At 38.6% G+C, this 20,753-nt stretch overlaps 2 protein-coding genes across 2 annotated transcripts in view; both read right to left on the bottom strand.

The window, feature by feature from the left end:
• alg14 (ALG14 UDP-N-acetylglucosaminyltransferase subunit) overlaps positions 1–20,753 on the bottom strand; it is a 149,649-nt gene that overhangs the window by 115,104 nt on the left and 13,792 nt on the right. The window lies entirely within an intron of this gene.
• Positions 4,071–20,043, bottom strand: cnn3a (calponin 3, acidic a). The gene is made up of 7 exons (XM_069512870.1): positions 19,759–20,043; positions 7,761–7,882; positions 7,505–7,571; positions 7,125–7,262; positions 6,896–7,012; positions 6,203–6,349; positions 4,071–5,142 (listed from the first exon to the last, which is right to left on the bottom strand). The coding sequence occupies exons 1-7, from the start codon at positions 19,813–19,815 to the stop codon at positions 4,801–4,803; spliced, it is 990 nt and encodes a 329-aa protein (XP_069368971.1). The 5' UTR covers positions 19,816–20,043; the 3' UTR covers positions 4,071–4,800.

The following is a 20,753-nucleotide window of genomic DNA, read 5'->3' as shown; positions in this document are numbered from 1 at the left end:
GTTAAGAAACAACCAATCAGAAGACAGTTAAGAACCAACCAATCAGAAGACAGTTAAGAAACAACCAATCAAAAGACAGTTAAGAACCAACCAATCAGAAGACAGTTAAGAAACAACCAATCAGAAGACAGTTAAGAAACAACCAATCAGAAGACAGTTAAGAAACAACCAATCAGAAGACAGTTAAGAAACAACCAATAAGATGACAGTTAAGAAACAACCAATCAGAAGACAGTTAAGAAACAACCAATAAGATGACAGTTAAGAAACAACCAATCAGAAGACAGTTAAGAAACAACCAATCAGAAGACAGTTAAGAAACAACCAATCAGATGACAGTTAAGAACCAACCAATCAGAAAACAGTTAAGAAACAACCAATCAGAAGACAGTTAAGAACCAACCAATCAGAAGACAGTTAAGAAACAACCAATCAGAAGACAGTTAAGAAACAACCAATAAGATGACAGTTAAGAACCAACCAATCAGAAGACAGTTAAGAAACAACCAATCAGAAGACAGTTAAGAAACAACCAATCAGAAGACAGTTAAGAAACAACCAATAAGATGACAGTTAAGAACCAACCAATCAGAAGACAGTTAAGAAACAACCAATCAGAAGACAGTTAAGAAACAACCAATAAGATGACAGTTAAGAACCAACCAATCAGAAGACAGTTAAGAAACAACCAATCAGAAGACAGTTAAGAACCAACCAATCAGAAGACAGTTAAGAAACAACCAATAAGATGACAGTTAAGAACCAACCAATCAGAAGACAGTTAAGAAACAACCAATCAGAAGACAGTTAAGAACCAATCAGAAGACAGTTAAGAAACAACCAATAAGATGACAGTTAAGAAACAACCAATCAGAAGACAGTTAAGAAACAACCAATCAGAAGACAGTTAAGTAACAACCAATAAGATGACAGTTAAGAACCAACCAATCAGAAGACAGTTAAGAAACAACCAATCAGAAGACAGTTAAGAACCAATCAGAAGACAGTTAAGAAACAACCAATAAGATGACAGTTAAGAACCAACCAATCAGAAGACAGTTAAGAAACAACCAATAAGATGACAGTTAAGAAACAACCAATCAGAAGACAGTTAAGAAACAACCAATCAGAAGACAGTTAAGAACCAACCAATCAGAAGACAGTTAAGAAACAACCAATCAAAAGACAGTTAAGAACCAACCAATCAGAAGACAGTTAAGAAACAACCAATCAGAAGACAGTTAAGAAACAACCAATCAGAAGACAGTTAAGAAACAACCAATCAGAAGACAGTTAAGAAACAACCAATAAGATGACAGTTAAGAACCAACCAATCAGAAGACAGTTAAGAAACAACCAATCAGAAGACAGTTAAGAACCAACCAATAAGATGACAGTTAAGAACCAACCAATCAGAAGACAGTTAAGAAACAACCAATCAGAAGACAGTTAAGAAACAACCAATCAGAAGACAGTTAAGAAACAACCAATAAGATGACAGTTAAGAACCAACCAATCAGAAGACAGTTAAGAAACAACCAATCAGAAGACAGTTAAGAAACAACCAATAAGATGACAGTTAAGAAACAACCAATCAGAAGACAGTTAAGAAACAACCAATCAGAAGACAGTTAAGTAACAACCAATAAGATGACAGTTAAGAACCAACCAATCAGAAGACAGTTAAGAAACAACCAATCAGAAGACAGTTAAGAAACAACCAATAAGATGACAGTTAAGAACCAACCAATCAGAAGACAGTTAAGTAACAACCAATAAGATGACAGTTAAGAACCAACCAATCAGAAGACAGTTAAGAAACAACCAATCAGAAGACAGTTAAGAACCAATCAGAAGACAGTTAAGAAACAACCAATAAGATGACAGTTAAGAACCAACCAATCAGAAGACAGTTAAGAAACAACCAATAAGATGACAGTTAAGAAACAACCAATCAGAAGACAGTTAAGAACCAACCAATCAGAAGACAGTTAAGAAACAACCAATCAGAAGACAGTTAAGAAACAACCAATCAGAAGACAGTTAAGAACCAACCAATCAGAAGACAGTTAAGAAACAACCAATCAGAAGACAGTTAAGAAACAACCAATCAGAAGACAGTTAAGAAACAACCAATCAGAAGACAGTTAAGAAACAACCAGAACTGTCTTCTGATTGGTTGTTTCTTAACTGTCTTCAAATTGGTTGGTTCTTAACTGTCTTCTGATTGGTTGTTTCTTAACTGTCTTCTGATTGGTTGTTTCTTAAACCTCAATACAATAAGAAAATGATAACACGGGAGAAGAGTAAATATGGACAGCAATTAAAGGTTCTCATATGAAGAATGATCACAGATCACAACCTCAAACATTTCTACACATCATCGGTTTTGGTGAGAAGACAGTGATATTAACTGTTGACACCACAGTGCTGTGACTGTCTATTGGGCTAGTGAAAATCCTGTTTTTACCATATTCGAGAGTTTGGCACAAAAAACTGTTGAATGTTTCTAGTCCTAGCAGCATGTGTGGAGTAGGAGGGTACCACCGGGATGGTTTCAGCCTGCAACAAGAATTTTTTCCTTTAAGGGCCCACTGCAGTTGCTGAGGTTACCATGCTTTTTGGACTCTGTCTCTATAATTGACTCTTGGTTTTCACCCTGAGTTCTGCAGTCCTGCACAAAGCAGTGATTATTCCTGAGCAGCGGATGGGTTGAGGGGCGGGGGGAAGGTCTGGGCTTAGGAGGGGCTTTGAATGAATGCCACTACATTCCCATGAAGCTGGTTGGCTGCTCATTCTTTGTCTTTAACTTTCTGAAATCCCAGAGTGCCTGACTGAAGCCACAGAGCACAAGTTTGATCCAATCATCACAATGACAGATGTCTAAATTTAACCAGAAGAAGGATGCCTCTGCTCAGTACTCTATCACTAAAAATAACTCATCATGGTCATTATTTCATAAGAGAGCAAACAGCTTAATAATATGAAAACTATAAAAACAAACAAACACTGAAAGCGCCAAAGACAACCACCTAGGATGAATTCATTTTTGATGTCTGAAGACAGGAAGCTTCCTCATTCTAGTATGACTCAGTCTGATTTGATGTGAAAACTACACATTTGTAGTGAAACATCTGTTTGAGTAATTAGAGAAGTGGAGTTTGATAGATATCAGACAGATGGGGATTAATACAATGTTCCCTTCTCAAATTAAAATATTAGAAATTAAGGATTCAGTATTATTGGAGCTGGCCTGCACCTGAGCAATCTTTCGGTGGCCAAGCCCCTCCATGGGATGTATCAATGGAATGAAGACGTGGCTAAAAGTTAGATAAGGCTGGTCTGAAGGATAGTAGAGGCTCTGATGATGTCAACACAAGAACAGGCCCGGAGAAACAGATTAGAGGCTTGTTCGATTTGTTTTTTAATATGCCTTTTGTATAGTATTTTCTACATATGCCTCATTTGTTTGTTGGTTTTTCTTGATTAATAATGTAATCTAATCGAGGCATCTTTAGATCCAAGTGAATGTCATATGGTTGTTCTTGCTATATCCTGTTCACAAGAATGTGAGGTTACCATGAACTTGACCTTTGGCCACCTGAATGTTAGAAGAAATTTACTCATGTTCTTGAGAAGTTGCGTTCAAATGATCAAACATGTTTTGTAAGGTCCCAGTGACCTGGATCAGTCAGTCCAAGTGAACATTTGCATAAAATTTGAATAAAGTAATTTGATGTGTTATTGAAATATGTTCACAAGAATAAGACAGATGGACATATGGACAAAAACATAATGTCTTTCCACAGGCTGTCACCGGCGTGGAGGTATAACCATAATTACCATTTAAAATTGAGTTGGCTTTATCTATATCCCACTTCTTTGACCTTTTTAGATATATCAGCAGAAGTAATAATACTTCTTTCTTACCTGCCTTCAAGTCACTGCTTGTTGCTTATATTTAACCACTGATATCCATTTCAAATCCACAAACCCATCAATTAAAGTAGCCTCTTCTTTCAATATGGCTGGACATGTGAGACAGTCGTAACAGTAGTGTGCAGACAGGCTTTCAGAATTGAGAATTTGACGTTTTATTTATAACATACCATTTTCTTTACAAACCATATAACAGTGGACTGTTTTGCAATGAGTCACCACAATAAATACTGTTTAGGAATACAAGGGGTAAGATATGAAAATATAGGTAATGTGGAACATGGAAGTCTAGCTATAAAATTGGTCATCTGCACTATCTGACAGCCATCAGGATTTACATGCTCACCACTTTGAGAAAAACTATCTAGTGATTAAATGTGGCACAAAAAGACATCAGGAATAACAGTATCACAAACTGTGGCTGGGTGTATGAATACAGACAGAACACAGAGGGAGAAGACACAGAAATCAGACTATTGTTAAGGATTACACATGGGAATGGATCAGCGAAGTTTCAGTCCATGAACATTGGAATGCAGCAGCTACATCTAATGCTACTACACCATCTGTCAACAAAGTAATCACTACTTCAGTGTTCCATCTTTTAAAAAGTGGCTATTAAATGATTGCTCTTCAGCTTAAAAACATCTTCATCACTGTATTTCTCAAAATTCTATGATACTACAACTTCTTAAAACCTTTCCTGCTCAGATGATAGAGTCGAGGTGAAGAAGGAAAACACTTGAGGCACCAATTCATTTTATGCTTCGAGAGAAAAGACTAGTGAGGATAGCAAAATACTTGCTCTGTTGTGTTGATAAAATACACTTGTTAATACTGCTCTTGAGGTGAAGGTCACCACTAATAGTCAATGCCCTGGTCATTGTAATGGGAGCTGTAGTTGTCATGGTAACCTCCATGGTACTCGTCCTCCTGGAACTCGGCCTGATAGTCACTGTCGCTGATCTCAGAGCCGTTGGTGCCAGTGCCCTGACTGCCATTAGCATGAATGACTGGCTCTGTTGGGGGAGCGCAGTACTTGGGGTCGTAGACCTGTCGACCAAGACCGTACACACTCATGCCCCTCTGGGATGCCACCTTGTTGGTGCCCATCTGAAGGGAGATGGTGGAGTTGTCCAGTGGCTGTTGCGCCACCTTCTGGTCAAAGATGTCTCTTCTGGTACCAGGAGCTGACATGCCCGCCTGAAGGAAAGTGTCACAAATTTTATAACATAATGAAAGCAGTGTACAACTGAATGCTCGGTTCTAACAGAATGAAACGTCCCTCCAGAAATGTTCATGATTCGTCAATTCATTCATTAATCTGTCATTCATGCCAGTCAAGTTAATTTATACAAATTTTGGGGGTAATTTCTCATTATTTCACACCTTTAGAAAAAAATGTCAGACTTTAAAGAGCCAGTTTACATCATTAAATTACATCACATAATAAATCATTATTGTTAAATTGTAGATATAGATTGTATTTATATAGACTATAGTATACACTTATATGCAGCTTCTTTCTCTATCACACATCATTCATACACTGCCGACACACTTCGGCATGTGGAATGACAGAGACAGGGATCAAACTGCAAACCTTTGGTTGTGGATGACCAACTCCTGATCCACAGCCCATTCTAAATAATTCTTACCAATGGATGTGGCGCAGGAGAAATAAATAAATAATAAACATTTTCTCACTTTCTACTGTTTGCCTTGCAGTTGTGGTAATGAAAGTTTAAATAATATGTTTTAAAGGTGTTCAGACTGAACCACCACTTATGGGATTTTTTATTTCATTTCATTCATCAACAATAATTTAGTCAAAAAATACATTAATTTGCAACAGTTCACTTTTAATATTCTGGCTCATATGTGCATCCAAAAACCAAACTTGCAGTTTTTATCTATGTCTGTCCAGATTCTTTCAATGTATGTAGTGAAGACTTTTGGGGGATTCAACAAGGGGTATTATGTATATGTATATTTGATCATAATTAACATTTGAAGCATAGAAGTCTTAAAACATGGCCCATAAAAATGTTTAGTAAGGAAGCTGTGTCCTTGACACATCTAATATCGCTTTCATAAGAGGCTCATGGAAAACATGGTGTGGAATGATCAAACCAAAACCTTTTTCAGCTATAGATATTAAATGTAGTTTAAACAATTCTCTGCTTTCAGCCCATTTGTTCTCATAGTTTTGGTTTCCTTTCTGTCCCATAAGAAAAGCATTAAAAGAGGACTGGGTTTTAACCTGGCTGGCTCCTTTGTTGGTTCCCATCTGCAGGCTGATGGTGGTCTGGTCATAGGGCTTGTCAGTGTGAGTCTTTGGATCATACAGATGCCTTCTGGTTCCATAAGCAGTCATTCCAGCCTGACTTGCACACTTGTTTGTTCCCATCTGAGAACAAAAGACCAGCAATGGGATCTCACCAAATCGAATCCAATATCGTAAAGCATGAGAATCCTGATGGCTGTCTGTGTCTAATGGGTCTAAAATGAACCACTGACATTTAGTTTCAGTTGGTTTGTTTGATGCCCATTGTTGCAGAAAACAATATTAGGAACATACAAACAACGTAATATGTGACCATTGCACTATTGATGCCTCAGCAGTCATTTGGATTTTCTACCCAGGGATTAGGCCCTGCTGTGGAGATGTAAATCACAATATGCTGGACTGGAGGAACTTTTAGACTGGGAAAGTTCTAGGGTATTTAAGTTCCTCTAAGTTTTGGTGGGAAAGCACCTACTGTAACAATGTTAGAGGAAAAAAATATTTCAACAGCAGCAATGTATCCAGTTTCTATCATTGAATGGGTTCTGATTGAAAGAATTCTTCGACATTAACTATAGCGTGCCTTCATCAGCTTAAAGTAAGGTGAGTCTTAAGATACCAGTTAATGTGTGGGCCTCAAGATGCACTTAATCACCAGCACATAGTTACCTGCAGTCCAATGACACACTGACCAGCCTTGATCTTCTCATCATCAAAATGTCGAGCTTGTTTGTCTGCGTATTTCACCCCAATGTCAATCTTTGTGTCCATACCTTTGGTCTTTGCCTGACAGAACAAAAGATGGTTATCAGACTGAAGTGACACTCGATTTTTGACCTATAAGCATAAAATGTGTTCTTCAGAAGCCAATAACCTTCTATACTGTCTGTTCACTCACCATGCTTGCCAGTGCGAGCAGTGTGGTCTGGACTTGAGTCATGTTCCCATTTTCAAATAGGTCATTGGCCTCGAAGATGTCATTGGGCTTTAGACCATAAGCCAGGATAGCTGTGATGAAATTCCCAAGGTTTTCCAGCTGCAGAGAGCAACAGAGAAAAGTAATGTGTGACTGATGAGGGATGGAACTGTGTCTCCTGAACAAAGGCAGGACCAAGCAATAACAGAACACATAAAGCTGTTAGTGCACTGGAAATACCATGAGTGAGCACACTTGACAATAACTAGTCTTAAAGCTGAATGTCGTCTTTATGAAGTTTGACCTCTGAGTTGCTTTAATTTGAAACCCCTGGATTACTACCAGCTCAGAACAGGAATTACCTTGTGCCAGTTCAACTGTGAATAGTTGGTTTTCTTTACTGAATCCGGTTTCAGCTTATTAATCAACCTAAAGGAAGGAAAACAAGTATGTCAGAGGGAAACATTTGAACACATTTTCTGCCTATAGACATTGGACCTGTGAGTGAATCATGCAGTGTGATACTCAGCAAAATTTAGCCATCTCTGCAATTTTGAATCGTAACACCAAAGCCAGCAAAAACATGCATGCAAACACGCACATACAGAGAGGACTTACTCGCAGAGGATGACTCCATCCTTTAACCCCTTCTGGAAGTTTTCTCCAATAGACATTCCCGTCATCTCCTCAATCCAGAAGCGCAGTTCCTCCTCCTTTAGTGGGTCATATTTCTGAGCAATCTGAAAAATAAAATATAATTTTAAGTCTGCATTCCATTTTGGAAAAAAGAAATCAATCGATAATAAAAAAAAATAAATAAAAAAAAAGGTGCAGTAACACAAGTAGAATGAAATGCATTAGAAGGGACATGTATATCCTGCATGCACCGTGTATACTCAAATCAGTCAATGCTAATGCCACTTCAGAATGACTTCTTCATGGTGTCATTTATAACATGATGAATGACTGATTTATCTAAATAAGATATAGATTATGGATTCAATGTTATTGATTGCAAAACTTGATGCATTAACATATGATCATGGATTGATTTTGATCCAAACATGCATCAGGACCGTGGTCAATATCTGGCAATTAAACAAACATTGACGAGAGCCAATGGTGCTGCCCTCCAAACCTGACCTATCAATCGACACTTGACCTGGACAAATTTGCAGTGCATTTGAAAGCCTCATCCACAGCTTTATACATGCACACTGGAAATCCCCAAAAAATTGTTATTATATGATTTTCACCTAGCCAAGAAAGATAGTCTTTATAACTCACAAGAAAGCCCTCTGAAATGCCAATACCTCCTATTATTCATTATTAATAGAACAAAATAAAAAACAACCCCAGGTTCCTCTTTAGCACTGCAGCCAGGCTGACAAGGAGTCATAGTCCTATACTCAATCATCTATTCATTTAACTCTAATGATTTCATTACCTTCTTCATTAATACAATTTTAACCATCACAGAAAAACAATCACCACCTCCTTCTTATGAATAGCAGAGAAACACTGTCTAGTGCATTGGCCTGCTTTCCTGAGGACATAGCTGCACTTACAGTACAGGGATAAATTGAACCCCTCTCTTTCACTTTCATAAAATGTTGTTTTCTCATTTATGTGCTATCTTTCAGTGTTTACTGAAATTCTTCAGGTATCAATCACAATAACACCAGCACCCATTCCATTAGCAGTTGATGTAACAGGGCTGCTGAGACTCTTGAAGTAACAACACCTTTTTGTCGAGCTTTGGCCATTACAGCCCCCACAATTTGGATCTCTGCTCACTGAACTCAGACACACTACCTCTAGCTTCTTTTCAATGTCACTTTAGCACCTCTCTTTTTGAAAGCTTTGGGCAATTTATATAAACAGGTTTTTGATCTAATTTATTTCTAAAGTTTTTATTTGTTTTATTTTGTTTAATACATTATTTCATATGTAGCTTATGTGCTAAGCACTGCGTGACATTATTAAGAAAAGAGCTATACAAATAAATAATAATAATCATTATATTATCTATATCTGCCGGTCTACAAATTTTGTTTTTGCAAGTGGCAGCAAAATGTTAGAATGTATTTTCATTCCAAGGTAGCTGTTAATAGGAGGGTTAAGTGGCTGCAGAACGATAAACATAGGGCAAAGATACAGTGTGAGTTGGAAGGGACTGGTGCAGGCAGATGTTCTAAAACCAGCAGAGTTAATTATTGTTGTCTGATCAGACCAACACAGGCGGATGCTGAAGCTACTTGACACATAGCTCATGGGGTAACTAGCATACTTTAAAACCCAAAGCTCCCATTTGTTGGTATATAACTCAACACTTCCTCTCTTCTCTGAGCCGTAACAGTAAAATCTCAACACACATATATCAACAATCCATAAATACACTCAGAAAACATTGGAACAAAGATTATCTGTGCATTTTTAAAACGTTTTATAAGAAAGAAGTGGTTTAAATCAATTTATTTTTTCTCAAATTTCACTCAGAGGTTATTCCCATGCAACACCTGAAACTCCTGCTATAATCACTGTTCACTTACTTAGGAAATAGAGGAGGTCTGTTTATGATAAGGATAACTCAAAGGAAAAGGAAAATAGAAAGAACATCATAAACAAGTTTCAAATAAAAACAACAAACTGACAATTCCTAGAATCTCTTAATTAAAGACACGACATAATGAGGTTAGGGCTGTATAAATATAAAGACAAAGTTGCGTTCAATTCGTGTTTGGCTGCTGTTACAGAAAAGGTCAGCTGATACCTGGACACATTTGCTTGCTTTGACCCCACAATGGCTGAGAAGAAACTTCATAAGCAGCTTTTAGACACGTCCTGTGGAGGAACTCAAGAGCATTGATTTGTGTGCTTCTCAAATTCCGAGGACCGGATGTGCTGTTGCTCGTGGACATATAGGGACAGTAGACAAACCAGAGTGTGAAGACCCTCCCTCATCATTTAAGTTTGCTGTGTGGGAACACTTCAGTGTTGCAGTCATCTATAATGACAACGGACAAAAACTGGATCATACACAACTACTGTCGGATATGTAGCTGGTAGCAGATCGAACATGCAGACTCGTTTGAATGGCATCACCAGAGTGATGTCCACTAACATTGGAAATTACACTAACATTAGTGGAAAAAACGAGTTCCGCGCAAGCACAGCTCCACGCGGCATTAAAGCTGCCATGCGACATTTTAATAGCAGTGGACATGCAACCATTCTCTATTGCTGAGAATGCAGGGTTCAAACACTGGAAGTAATCGAGCCCCATTACAAAGTTCCCTCTTGTCTGCATTTCAGCAAGCAAGTCATACAACCCTTTATCAACCTCTGTCTCTAGAGTGAGAGTGTTCTCCACAGTGGAGACATTGTTAGTGCCAGTAGGGCCACCCTCTCTGCAATCAATGTGGACAGGTTAATTTCTTTGGAGAGAAAAATCAGTCAGTACAGTATGTATGAGCCATACCCGCATGCCTTTTGGCCTCAGCTCCGCTCCCAGCTGCTTTCAGAAAATCATGGCCACCATCTTCGCGGGCATTCCAGGAGTAGTCATCTACCTGGATGACCAAATGGTACATGGTGCAACACTGGCAATACATGAAGAGTGCCTCACTAGGGTGCTCCATGTCCTCACCAGCCACAAACTTACACTGAACAGGGAAAAGTACATCTTTGCTGTGCCCGCCATCGTGTTTATGGGGTTTCGCCTTACCGCTGATGACCTCAGCCCACTTCAATCTAACAGCCTACTACTTGCGCTCCCTTCCCCAATATATACAACCACTGCCCCACTGCGATAGCTCCTAAAAAAGGACGCAAATTTGGACGTGGACTCCAAGCCGCTCTGCCGCTGTTTGCAAACTCAAGGCACAGCTTACTTCGTTATGTGCAGCCACAATAAAGTTAACTGTGGGAACTGAAGTCGTGGTCAGCGAGTCATTAGACCTAAAGTGCAGGATCAAACCTGACTGATTTACTGAAATTTTGCTGCTCTTATCAAAACCACAATCTGTGGTATTGCTTAAAGAGGACTTGCTTACAACAAGAAATATCCCAACATGACTCAGTGTAAAAGGTTAGATCTTGTTTGGTATTAGTATCTGTGCTAAAATTTGTAATTTGTAAATTGTGAGATATTTTATGTCAGTGGGTTTTGAGAACACAAAAGAACCCCATTGAGAGGCCAAAGAGCCTTTTTCTCTTTTCTTCTCCCAGCATCAGTTATTTTGGAGGAGCACTGCCAAGATCTCTTAGAAAGAAAAGTCAGGCATTGGAAAAAGGGATATAATTCTCTTGATGGAACCATTAAAATGAGCTTCTGAGGAAAAACTCTCCAAAGGTTACAATTTGAGCAAGCTTGAAGTGAAAACCAGACAAACCCCCTCTCCATTTCATCTCTGTACCCAAAGGCATTTCCTGATGACAGCACAATACTGCACACATTTGGAAAATAGGTTCAATGAAGTCATTGCTACTGGCAATACAATTATAAGAGTGCACAATCAGGGGTTACATAGTTTGAGTCAGGGATTTAGCTACATGATTCCACCAGGCTGAAACACTGGGTATGAAAACAAAATCACCCAAACACAGTGGTTAATCAGTATGAAGCTGATAGGCATTTGTCATATCACACATGACTGACCAAGGCTGAGCCAACAGAGAGGCTGCTATTCATTAATATGTAACCACCTCTGAGCTTCAGAAACCCTCCCACATACCACACACTGTGGTGAAGGGAGCCATGTTATCACCTGGGAGTAAAAAAGCAGAAGCAACAAGTACATATCAGGAGATAAGAATAGATTTAGGACTTCAACTGATACACCAACAGGAACTGTGCTGACAGGCCTATAGCCAATATTCTGTTTTTACCATTACGTCATTTAGGCAGAATGAGTATAACATGACAAGTTAACAACTCATTAGCTGTCTTTAACTGGCTAGCCCCGATATTAACTAGCTTTGAGGCTTATTACTTTGTGAAGATCTTCTGATACAATTTGTCTCTTCCCAATACTTGGACTTAGCCTATCGGATGATTCAATTATTCATTCTTTCAGTCCATCTTGAGTTTGGAAATGGTACTGGCCTTTTTTTAGTTTGACTAACTTTATTATGTATTTAATTAATTAATTAATTATTTAATATATTTATTATAGATATATTTATCTTCAGCTTGTCAGTGGCACCTGATTTAAAGCTAAAATAATCACAAACTGGTAATTTTGTATAATCCTTTGTAAACAGCTCTTCCATGCATCCGCTGACACTGGTGTGTGCCTCTGCACATGTGCACGCACAAACACACCTGCGCAACCAATGATCAATGGTAGCTTATCAACCAACCCTAACCTGAATGTACACTAGCATACCAAAATCAATACATACATTCCAGTCTGTAACTTTTTTCAGCCAGTGCATACAACTAATAATTCTCTAAACTGTCCCTATGGCATCTGTATATTTTTTGTTTTATTTGATTTGATTCCCTTATTCTGAGGTTCAACTCAATAAAGTAAATGAAATCAAATATCAAATTTGGCAGAAGTTCATTAAATACAGGCCTTACTCCTTACAGTCCTCCTTAGTCACAAGTGAGTCTGTCTATGTACTTCAGAATGATGCACTTTGGTTTCTTTATTTGTTGTTTGTTGTCAGTTGAAAATCCTTAACAATCATGATTGCCAAATACAATAACAAATAAGGCCTAAACCTAAATGAGTCAGTCAGCTCTGCCTTGTTTGTCTTTACCTCTCTACCAACCCCTCACACTCAAACGCAATCAATCTGTTTCCTGGATGCAACAGCCAGTTGTCCACACTGGTAAAGAGAACATAAAAGGGGTGAAAACAAACAGAAGAAACCAGTCTGCTATCTGTTGATCACACTGAATCTCATCACACCTTTAAAAAAAGGTGAGGTCCAGGTCATCCCTTCATCTAGTGTCTGGCAGAAAATGTACAGCATTGAAAAAAAGGCAAAATACATCCATCAATCAATCAAATTTTATTTGTATGGCCCAGATTCACAAATCAAAACTACCAAAAAACCCTTTTAACAGAGGAAAAAGAACATAGAAACCTCAAAGAGAGCCACATGTGAGGGATCCCTCTCCCAGGACAGACAAAAGTGCAATAGATGCCATGTGTAATAGCATAATAGTATTTACAGAAGCTATGGGTATTGCTAGTCCCTGCTCTACTTCTCTGGAGTTTCTGATAACAAGGTGTAGGGCTGGGCGATAAAACTATTTCGATAATTATCGTGATATAACTTTTCCTCCATAGAAATTTAAGATATGTCAATATAATGTCAATAGAACTCCTCCCATCCATTTTGACAGACAACAGGAACAGCCAATAATAATGAGAATAGCGCAGCGCTGAACCAATCATGTGGCTGGAATAGAGTTAAGCCATCACACAACATGTTAGGTTGACACACACAGCCCAGAGTGGAGGAGGAGCAGCAACACGTGTTAATGTTTGGGCTCCTACAAAGAGAAAGACAAATGCAATGATACAGTGACTGAACATATGCTCATAATTTCAGCGAGTTTCCACCGCTGAATAATTATAATAGCGCTGCTTCAGGATCAGGACAGACACTCATTAAAAGGTCCAGTCGTCCTGTGTCATAGTCTCTGTCAGAGTCTGTTTCCTCCTCTGACCTGCGCTCACTCCACACTTTAACAATAAACACCATCACCGATCATAGGTTATTAGGACATGCACAGGACTGACGTTTACTTGTTGTTTGTTTAATTCTCTAGAGTTTATGGGACATACATTATGTTTAAACACGCTACACAACAAAGTGACCAGAATATCTGGAGACATGATCCGACATCATTGATTAATAACTAAATACATGTGAGTATCAGTTTGTGTGTGAGGAGGGACAGAGACTAGCAGAGAGACACACACAGACACACACACACAAAGACACACACACACACTCCTGCAGATAGACGTTCTTCCTGCCGCTCTGTTTATCCAGGAACCTATCAGTAGAGCAGAGCAGAGCAGAGCAATACACCTCAGAGCAGTGGTGCTGATTTAAGATAAGATAAGATAAAATAAAACTTTATTAATCCACACACTTGGGAAATTCAGTTGTTACAGCAGCAGTTGTCTTCTGGTTATTTGATCAATATCGCAATATATATCGATATATATAAAAAAAATTAAAATATCCATATAGCTCAGCCCTAACAAGGGGACCATTACACACCCTAAGGAGTGGAGGTGGAAAGGACAACAAACATCATACCTGCTGTCAATGTACCACCGCAAGGTAATGCTAACCTGGCTTGAAACCCTGTACTTTGGTCACTGCAACCTGCGGACTCGAACCCAAAAATATATCGTTTCCAATCTGAGAGAACAAGACAATGGACCATGTTTATACAAATATTCTTGAGGCTTACAAAGCCACAATCCACCACATGGGACAATCAACCAATGCATATATCATAACGAATGTGAAACCACGAATAAAGACAATCTAAGTGAGGCCAAAGGCTCACACTAGACAGAACAATGTGGATGTGTATAATACTGCTCGATAGAAAGCTTGGTGGCATATGAAACGCTCATATACCAGGAATTATCTTTACATGTCACTGTGTTCCAAAGCCCACTAAATCTCAAGAAATTGTTTTTTCAACTTCAGAGGACTTTTTTAACCATGCATAACATAACTGGTTCACAAATACTGAGTGTTTAGCATTTCCAAGCAAACATTTAAAAACTGTTACATATTTAATTTAAACTCATTAATGTACATTAACATGTTTATTCCACAAAGTATATCTACGGGTGAGCTACAACTTACTCATAGCTTAAACACATCTACTATCCAGGCTCAAAGCACAGTGAAAAGTAGAGTAAAAGCCCAATAGATGGGGTCCTGATGAAGGGGTCTGTGCTGAAGAATTTCAGGAATGTGATGTGCACAGCTCAGAGAGGAGCATGAATTACTAATCATGCATTATGCAATGGAACACTGATGGGCCCCTGCCTGTCCCATACCCTTTGTTTTATGCCCTCTTTGACAGAGGACATGTCACTGCAATGAATGGAGCATATGTTGTGGAAGAAAATCAGTCATTACAATTTGGAGACAAATTTAGAACACAGTTGCCTTTAAATGGAAAACATACTGGAATACTTTATATGGAAGAAAAACAAGAGGCCAAGAGTAGACACAGAGGACACTCGTACTTTTGAAGTACACATGATTTTTGGATTTCTTAAATACATGTTTAAGTTCAAGTGCACTTAACTAATAAAGTATGCTGTTGTGATTCGTGCTGTTGAAAACACTTTGTCAGTAAGGCTGTGTGATAATCTCAAATACCAAGAGAGAATATTTTATATAGCCTACATATAATTAATAGTTTCAGTATAGTTTTAACTATTTTTGAACATGAAATTGTGACACAATCACTCTACTCAATGTAATTTTTATGCAAATTTCTTACCTGCAACCGTCTTGAAAGGACAGTGCTGTCAAAATGACAAAAATATTAATAATAGTATTTAATAAAAATTAAATAGTAATAAAATCTGTGATTAAATAAACTACTAAACTACTAAACAAAAAAACTGAGTATAATATAAAACCATTAAAGTTTTTTTGTTGTTACACTTTATATATTGTCATATCATCCTATCTAGCAGTGGTATGTTCCGATTAATTTCCATATTCTCTTTAAACGTGCCTGTGCACTTTATATGTTTCACTGTGGGGAGAGTGGGAAACGTTCTTTCGACTGCTTTGTATGTTTACATGTGAAATAGTTGACAATAAAGCTACTTTGACTTTGACTAAACGTTATTATGCTTCAAAATGTACAAGATCTCTTTCACATTACAATATACATATTACTTTGGAAAATTCATATCGTAATACTACTCTGCATTTAGTATGTGGAACAGATGCCTGGAAACAGCACCAGACATCTGAAGTGGATCTGATGTCACTCCCTGAAACTTTGCTAGAAAACCTTTACCAACTGCAACTTGCCAAATAGTCTGATGTCTAATCAGGACTTTAAAATCAAACCAAGTACATCAGTGCCCTTATTATTGTCAACATTGTAATCCAAAGTAAAAAGTAAAGGTTCAGTCCTGTACTTGGAAACACAGTCAGAAATCTATTTCACACATAAAGTAATTTTAGTGGAGCTTCCAATCACATTACACAAACTTCATTGATACTGTGGATGTCCCATTGTATTCTGAGCACTATTTCCAGAACAGTTACGAAGTGGACCTTGTGGTTAGATTGTTTTCTCAATGGCTTTTGCCAAGGTCAAGACTAAGCTTTGAATGGCTCTCTAGCTAAGCTCATGAAGCTTAGTATACCAAACAAAATCAACAGCCCTATTCAAATTTGAAGCTTTAGCCACTTGTTTTTGCAATGTATTGCATTTTACATGATGAGTTTCCACTCCATTTCAACTATGCAAAAACAGTTTAATCAAAGACTATGTTTTTTAATCTGCATAAAAGGAGGATTTATTGCAGGGCTGTGGTATTTCTCTGCTCAAGTTTAGCAAGATGTACCAAATAAATTGGCAACATAGTCAAAAAAGGCCTATAGGAACATTGCAGCAGATGATATGCAAATTGACACATGAAACGTGTACAAGAACCAATGAAGTTTCAGAAGTTGGTGCAACTTTTTTTCACAAGCTACTACATTTTAGAACTATTAAGAAAAGCATCTTAAATGATAGATTTGATATGAAATTAAAAGGGAGAATGATAAACTGTTGTGGTTGTACAAGAAAAGAGTCCTCTGTGTCTGTGAGTTGTTGGAAAAACGAATGATTTTTGGTCACAGACACACAAATCCAAAAAAAAGATTTTTCACGTTATTTGTGACAACTGATATGACTGCCAATAAATCAAATAAAACTGACAGTCAACACTGGATATAAATGGGAGCTGCAACTAGAATGTTTTCAGATCTGTTATTGACAGAGTTTTCCTGGTCGGAGTGCATCCAAATGATTTTGCACATTAGCAATGTAATTTTCTCTCAATATGGAGCAAGATGCTGTCCTGCAGAACATGGCCTTTGTAGAGCTCTGAAAATATATGACGCTGAGGTGGACAAATACATTTACTATCTACATCAAACAAAGACGACAGTGGAATCATCCACTAATCTGTGTTCAGAGACCAAAGAGCTCATTTCCCAAATGGCAGTCCTAAAAGTTCTGAAAGTTCAGATGAGTCACTTCCTGTTGGGGGAATATTTTCCAGAGTGACCTTACACATGCTTGAGATTCTAATGGAATGACCACTAACAGAACACTACTGTATTACTTCTGCATCGCTCTTCTGTTTCTGTTCTAGCCTGTAATTTCAGTTCTGGCTAAACACCATAGGTTTGACTTTAAAATATTGCAGCTTTAATACAAAAGATACAAAACAAGCAAGCAGTATGCTTGCATGAAGCTCTAATAATGTGGGTAGTTGCTTGACTAATAATACATTACCAAAACATGTGAAACAACAGTGTCATGGCTAGAGTCAGGGTTCGTGTGTTTATTTTAAGAGACCTGACTACATTGTGCATCACATAATAAGTGTCAAAATGTCTAAGATCAAACGAATGACTCCATTTTCTCAGGCTCGATGAAAATAGTATGTGATGAAACTTAATGAAAGAAGACATGACTGCCATAAAAATGATGATTTTGATGATACAATTTAACATGTACATTCAAGAGCAGAAAAGCATTATGTTCTACTTAAAGAAGAAAGAATCACAACCATCATCCTCTGAGCATTTAAAGCTGTCTAACATAACAAAGCCATGTTCAAAAACCCCTTCATCTAAGACTGAGGAAGGCGTTTTAAAAGGTGATGTTAACAAACACCAACATTTGCCAAATATTACAAGGAGCTAGAGCAGTCACCTTGTAATGTGAAGTTTCATATTTCGATTAAGGCTTTTATACATTTTTATTTATTGATATTATACTGACAGACAACTTCAAGTTGAGGTAAATAGCTTTATTTTTATTTAAACTGCTTCACATGTAAAACTGCAAAAGTGCAGAAACAAAACTTAAAGGTCCAGTCTGTAAGATTTAGGTGAATGGGATCTATTGGTTGAAATTGAATGTGAAATAATCCTTATGATGTTTTCACTAATGTGTTTCCTCTAAATTGTACGCATTGTTGTTTTCTTTAACCTAGAATGGGGCTTTTATATTTAAATACTTTATATTTACATCAAGGGGTTCTTCTCTACAGAGGCCGCCATTTATTTTTTTTTACAAACTAAAACCGTTTGAGCTTTAATGTCAACCAAAGGCTAACACAGGTTCTCTCTCCTGTTTGGAAGGGGAGGGTGAGGTGAGGAGTATTCAGCGGCAGCATGCAACTTCACCACTAGTTGTCACTAAATTCTACACACTGTACCTTTAAGAGTTGACGAAGAAAACTTCAGTTGTGGTAAATAGTTTTATGTTTTTTGCATTAGTAGGCAGATAAGTAGGTAAATGCCATGAAGTTGAAACAGATTACTAAATCACTTAACTGTAATGTGTGTGTACTTTTCCTTTCCCGTTAAAATTGATCTTTATAACATTTGTAACAAAAACATCATGAAAATGACCCAACAGAAGACTGTGTGTGCAGACTATGCATTCCTTCTGATAATGTAGACACTCAACTCCAGCAGTCTGCTTCTGTCCCTATAACTTTGATACACACCTTTCATACATCTCTTTGTTTCAACTCACACAACTGACACTTGGCTGCGTGGCCCCCTAACGCACTCTGGCCAGTTCTTTTAATATGAAATGAAGTGTGTCCATATTCCAGGGGCCAGACATACACCAGCAGCGGGTGCAGGATCCGTCCTGCACAAACAATGAGTTCACATAGGAACTGCGTCATCATAATCATCACTGAGTGTGTAAACGACGGTGGACTGTGCATTATAACATCACAATAACAGCGTTCAATCCTTAACTGCGGTTAAACGTGCTCCAGTGATCGAATCCATAAAAACAGAGAGAAGGCTTTCATCACACGGAGAGACCATGGTGTAAGTCCAGGGTTGACTATCTGAACACCACTGTGAAGCCTCTTCACTGATCTGCAGCCATTAGGTCACATTCTAGAAAATAACCGCTGGAGCGAACTTTAACTTGTTCCAGACTCCATTCAGCTCTGCGCGGAGGCCTGCAGCCAAACCTCCGCTTCCACTAAATGTTCACATTCCACTCTGCTCTCTTTGTTTGGGTATTGTTACATTCGGAGCTTACTCTCCAGTCGGCGAACGTGCGTTTGCTTGCTGCATAGAACCGCCCGGCCGAGCTTGAGAGAGGCCGAGGAAAAGTCGGGAAAGTCGGGAAAGTTTCCTCATCGTCTGCTTCAGGCGAGCGGACATTAAAGAGGCGCCGTGCTGAATAACGCAGGGCTCGCCCCCGCTGCTTCTCTCAATGTGGAGAAAGAGCGAGAGGAAACTGGCTGAGAGTGTGAAGCTAGAAACGCGCCAGGAAAACTCCCGATAACTCAAAGCTTCTGAAACTGTCTCCCTCTCAGACAAAAGGGGAAAAGTCGCTTACTTTGCTTTTGACTTCAGCAGACAGTCCGTAGGCTGGCCCCTTGTTGAAATGAGTCATTTTGTCGGTTTGTCCCGCGTGAAGCCAGAAGAATGTCCCGAGCTACAGCGTAGCACAGAGCCGTGTGGAGAAAGGTCCTCTCGGGCAGCAGCTGGTGGCCCCTTCTACTACAGACTGATCCGCGGAGTCCACAGAGAGGAGGGTCTCACAGAGAAGAGGGTCTCACACTGAGGGACATTGCAGTGTTCGCTAAAAAAAAAAAAAAAAAATCTGTCAAATGATTGACGTAGACTGAGCAGCCAATCAAAGAAGTCGACTTGTCTCGGGTTCGTCCCTCTCCAGATGCTCTCCACCACAGAAGTAAGCGTCCGAGGAGACAGTACACCAGTGATGGAGTTCTCCATGACCACATGAACGCACTTCTATAAACTGGCCATGGGTGAACTGCTGCTGATTCAAAGGCTGGAGAGACGCGCATTCAAGTTTATTTTCTCCAGTCAAACATGCAATCATGGTTGAATGACATGATGAATTAATTAAACTTTCTTTTATTATATCCTGAACATAAAAGGTGTGAGTTTTAAATATTAAATTTTCCTAATAATTTATGTGTGGTTTTGGTCACTGGTCTATAAAAGTTGATATTCATGTATATGTATGAATTCAAGACTCCAATCAGAAAATATTCCTTGAAAAGGTGCAGCTGAAGGGGCCAAAGAGGCCAAATGCTTGTGGTGGGCTCAGACACCCCAGATGATGAGAAGGATAGATAGAACATAATGACCACAAGCACAACTTAAAGCTTTGTAAGAGCTTCTTGAAAACCAAGAAGTATACTGGCCACCATGTGCCTTACTCCACAGTCTGAACTCAACCGCACGGAAAACAATAAGGGTCTTGAAGACGGAGACAGCCAAGTGCTGTGACATCAAGGGAATCTCATCAGGTTTTGCACAAACTTGTGTTTGAGTGCATGTTTCATGTTGTCCTGCAGTGAC

This window comes from Paralichthys olivaceus, chromosome 17, assembly GCF_024713975.1.
Source record: "Paralichthys olivaceus isolate ysfri-2021 chromosome 17, ASM2471397v2, whole genome shotgun sequence".
Lineage (NCBI taxonomy): Eukaryota > Metazoa > Chordata > Actinopteri > Pleuronectiformes > Paralichthyidae > Paralichthys > Paralichthys olivaceus.
This window is presented reverse-complemented; position numbering and strand designations above follow the sequence as displayed.

Bases quoted from the DNA above. Each gene is read 5' to 3' on its own strand.
- cnn3a (XM_069512870.1), bottom strand. From the start codon at position 19,815: ATGACTCATTTCAACAAGGGGCCAGCCTACGGACTGTCTGCTGAAGTC. The intron at 7,572-7,760 runs GTAAGTCCTCTC...TCCTTCCTTTAG, and splicing joins GATGGAGTCATCCTCTGCGA to GTTGATTAATAAGCTGAAAC. The intron at 5,143-6,202 runs GTTAAAACCCAG...ACTTTCCTTCAG, and splicing joins CCAACAAAGGAGCCAGCCAG to GCGGGCATGTCAGCTCCTGG.